Below are 4,637 nucleotides of genomic sequence, written 5' to 3' on the forward strand. Positions count from 1 at the left end.
GTCTGGTGGAAACAATGGTGCCGCAGAGTCATGCAGTCTCAATTTTGGCTGCTGGATGATGTGTCACACTTCGCAGGGCTGGATTTTTATACTAACTTCTTAATAAGAGAGCTGCCCCTGGAAGGGTAAAGGTCATTTAAAGTCTCAACTCATTAACTGACAATGAAAGACTCAAGGTTGCAGGGGGCATTTTTGGTCTAGTTTTAAACAACAAGAACTTGAAATGCCCTAAAAGTCTGCATAATTGACACTTTTAACCCAAGCCACCCAAGTGCAGGCGCATGCTCATGGAGAAGAAGAGTCAATATAAAACCAGCTCAGTTCACACATGCAAGTGGGAAGTCTCCAACTTGAAGCCCCCTTGCAAAGTGCTCGTTTACTGCAGGCACGACCCATGCTGAAGCCTGCAGAGCCCCACAGCTACTGCTTTTCTGCTTCCAACAGCCCACCGAGTTCACAGCCCTCAGGACTAACAGACACTTTAAACCACAGGTGCCAAAAAGCTCTTTACCAGGAGAGTTGGTATTCGAGGTCAGTCAATACGTCTCTGGCACTTGATGCAATGAGGTGTCAACAAGTTGTTTGTACAATACTCGGGAGAAGAAAGGTACATGGCACAAAATCTTGTAATACAGAAGCGAAAGCAAGCGTGATCATCAATATGTGTTGATTTGTTAATGTTACATATTGGCAGAAGTGTAAAATAGCTCTACAGTACCTGGAATGTCTGAGTTACATCAGATTTCCAGCATTGTATATTAACCCCACTTTTTGCATACTAATTATTAAAGTCATTAAAAGTTGCTGGGCCAAGTATGATGGACTACAGCTAAGGGGAACAGCCATTTTTGTGCAGAAGGGTGGTAGGGTCAGCAACTCTACCCACAATATACAAACCACACTGCTGACAGTGGCTTTTAATCCCAGGATCACCTGTGGCCCCACATGCTTTTGAGAACACCTTCAGTGCCAGGTGATGGGTGAGGAGCTCCGAGCAAGAGTTAAGTGGGATTTACACTGCCCCATAACTGGCTGTTCCCGATTTTTGCTCTCGGTGACCAAAAAAAAGAGGAGGATCAACAGGTTTGGAAAGGGTTTTTCTGATGCACCTCAACAGGACACCAACACCAGGGTGGAGGAGAGCAGAAGACCATGCACATCCACACCTTGATGCAACCATAGCCCCCAGCAGCCTCATCCCTCCTTTCCCCACTTATTCCCTCCTCCACACCCCATTTATTTCCCTTTTTTGCTGCTGTTCACGTGGCTGCCTCCAACCACTTTTGCATACACAACGTGCTGTGCCCACGGGACAGGAACACAAGCATGAAGCTCACGCTTTGGAAAGTGGTGGTGCCGATTATCTCCCGACTCACTGCTTTTACCTTGCTGGCTTTCAGGATGTTGATCTGTTCCTCATACACAGTGTCCCTGTTCTTCTCCAGAAATCCCTCACTCTGGTATTCCACCTAGCAGGAGACAAAGGAAGAAGACCAAAGGGTAAAGTCCAACCACACAGGGACAAGGAGCTGTGTCCCACCCCACCCCTACTGTTGGAGCTCACCTGAAAAACTTGAGAGAGAGAAGGAGGGGAACAACTGGAATTTAAAGGTCACTTTTTATTAAAGAAAGTGAACCTGAATAAAAGCAAAATCCTCAACACAAACACAAATTGTTTCTTAGTGATTAAACTGCTCTGTATGGGACCCAACCGCACTTCCATGGAAACCAGGGGTAAAAATGCAAGGATCATCAGTCCCTCTACATGCTCTTTTGTTCACTCTTGAACTCCTTGTAAGCTAATCAATAAACCTCAGAAGATCTCCTGACTACATCTCTGGTAGGTCTCTTGGTTTTGAGACTGCAGAGGGTTGGGGAGCACAGGAAGAGTTTTGAGAGGACAGATGAAAATTTTATTTTTTACATTTGAAGTTGGCTGAAATAACTGATCACAAAGCAGACAGGCAAAGCTTGCAAAGGAACAACATTTGTGAAGGACACACGTGCAAAATCACATGCCTACAGAAAGGCAAGTATCAACCTTTGCCATGAAAAGTGCCACTCGCATCCAGAGCAAACCTGGTTAGGAGAAGCACCTGTACGGGATCACAGCATCTGCATGTCATCTGGCTCCTCGGACACATCCCCCCCTCCCCAGATTGGCATTACATTTTCTTTCTAACAAATGTGTGTTTTGGGTAACTGCAAGCTTTTAAGATTCTTATTTGCTGTGAGTGACGCCTGTCACATCCGGGTTTCAATGAAGCTGGAGCCCATGGATGAGACCCTACAACATCAGACACTGGGATTTAGAACCCACAGTTGGCATCCCAAAAGGGTGGGATCAGCCCAGGATCACCTCTCACGTGCTCCTCCCCACCATGCCGTGCTGATGCTCGGAGCTCCAACTCTTCAAAAATAATTCCCTTTTCCAATATATTTTCAGTGAAGCTGCCCTTACAGAAATTTGTTTCACTGCAGCTTTAAGAAAGAGGATTTTTCTCTGCTCTAGAAAGCACAACTGTTTAAAGCTTAGTGCAATAGTTTGCAGGCTGAAGTCCTCCAAGCTGATCTAGATCTGAGCACCCAACTGAGATTACTGCCAACCAGGCATCCCTATCACCAAAAGGCAGCTCCCCGGTGCTATAAACTAATTTTCCTTCAAATGGCTCTTCTTTCCCTCCATACATTTCCCATTTCTGCGTTGAAGTCCCAGCGCACGGAACGGGCGCCCGGTTACCTTATCGGCAAAGTGCAGGACGATGAAGGAGGTGTTGGACATGCGGGGCTTCTGGAAGTGCTGGCTGCTGGCGTGCCGGTCATACAGCTTCTGTGCCCAGTTCTGGTCGGTGCCTTTGGGAACCTGGATGGGGAGAAAATGGATCAAAAAGTTGTGGTCAGGCATGCAAAGGAGGTGCGGGGAGGTTTTAGAGGAACCCTCTTTGTGGGCTTCCTGTAGTAGACATGGGCTAGAGGAATATTTGAGAAAAAGTCCACCCCCGAGTTCTAGGACTGTGTGCTATTTTATTTTCATGTATGTTCTTGACAAACACTCTAAAATTTTGTTTCCAGTGAAAAACACCCGAATGCTAGTTCTGCTCCAACAGCCAGAACAGCTCTTGCAGGAAAAAAAATTAAAGAAGTATTTTTTGCACTTAAGTTACATTAATTGCTCAGGCACCAACATTACTTTTTTAATGCAGTTTTTGGTGACCAAATAGTTTTACAAACTGCCACCTGAGACAACAATCAAGAGGTTCTATTTAATTTAGAATAATAATGATAATAAAATGATAATTTTTAAATACTAAAATAATAATAAAATGATAATTCTTAGGAAACCTCTGCCTCTCAACAGTCTTGGGGTGGGGTCACTCAGATCCCATACACAGGATGCATTAACCCCAATTGCACACAGGGTTGGGACTTCAGACCCACATACCTGTCCTACTGCAGTCAAGTGATTCCCACATCCCCCTCCCACGCATCCAACCCCCTGTGCCATGAATCTCCTGGATGCCAAACCCTCTTTCTGCATCCTATTTCCACCAAAATCAGGGTGCAAGTCTTACATGGACCTGCCCTTGAAAGGATTCGGCTATGGTATACCAAGATATCAAGTGTTGCTTAAGACACTGCTTTGGTAGGATGGGGCAGAGAATGGAGAAATCCTAAACAACTGCGACGACTAAAAAAAAAAAAATCCTCACAGCACTACCTGTGCAGCAAGGGAATGGGCCACTTTTCACAAATCAGCAGTTACAAGGAGGGAGTGAGCTTACCTTCCTACCCAGCACCTGCAATTTTTACTCACTAAACCATTGTAAACTTAAGTTAATGCAATATATTGCCAAGATCAGGAAAAAAAAATATACATATATATTGGTTTTGTCTTATTATTTTTTTAATAAGCACATAGAGCTGTATAGCAGCAAATGACAATATGCTGTAACTTCTGATACTCTCATGATTACAATTCCCATAAAGACTCAATTCTTTAGGGTATATTTAGGTTCCTTTCTGCTTACCAGCCAAGACCCCCAAAAGCTTTCCAAAAGAGATAAGGGCGTACAAGGAAGCCAGCATGGTTGTAAATATCCGTTATTTTGGACTTTTCCAGCAAAACAAGTTTGCCACAAAGCAAAATTCTTGAAAACCAAAGGAAACAAGGAGCGAAGCTGTTGCACTTGAAGGCTGGGGACCACAGCTGATGGGGTTATCCCCCTCCCTCCTGCCTGCCTGGCAGGGATGGGAAAGGCATGGCCTGGTGGACCCTCCATCACTGCCAACAGGACAGCAATGGCTGCACATACACACCCCCCTGTAATTTTTAACAAAAAATGGCTGACCAGATTATTTAGGTTAGAAAAAGAGGAGAGTCAGAAGAAAAGTGTTAGGTGATATTTAAAATTAGATGAGACAAAGCCTAGAAACCACAAACCAATTGTGCAGCGTCAGGGAAAGCTCTGGATCATCCATCAGGTCTTTACACAGACCTTTGTATGAAAAGTGACAGAGGAAATAGGGGCAGCAAACAGTAAGAAGGAAAACTTGAGACAGATGAGGAATATTTCTTCATGTTTCTCTGAAACAGCCTTTGATTTTACAGCAGCAAGCCAAAACGCACCAGAAGGGTT

General features: G+C 44.6%; 1 protein-coding gene across 1 annotated transcript in view; it reads right to left on the reverse strand.

Annotated features, from left to right (window-relative positions):
* LOC104084422 (unconventional myosin-Vb-like) overlaps positions 1–2,863 on the reverse strand; it is a gene marked incomplete at both ends in the record, with an annotated part of 41,517 nt that extends 38,654 nt beyond the window's left edge. The window contains 2 exons of the mRNA XM_009588257.1: positions 1,386–1,469; positions 2,741–2,863. Of these exons, the coding sequence (XP_009586552.1) occupies positions 1,386–1,469; positions 2,741–2,863 (207 nt within the window). The remainder of the gene's footprint in view (positions 1–1,385; positions 1,470–2,740) is intronic.
* Between the last annotated feature and the right edge of the window lie 1,774 nt (positions 2,864–4,637).

Source organism: Fulmarus glacialis, unplaced genomic scaffold (genome assembly GCF_000690835.1).
Source record: "Fulmarus glacialis isolate BGI_N327 unplaced genomic scaffold, ASM69083v1 scaffold9172, whole genome shotgun sequence".
Taxonomy (NCBI): Eukaryota; Metazoa; Chordata; class Aves; order Procellariiformes; family Procellariidae; genus Fulmarus; species Fulmarus glacialis.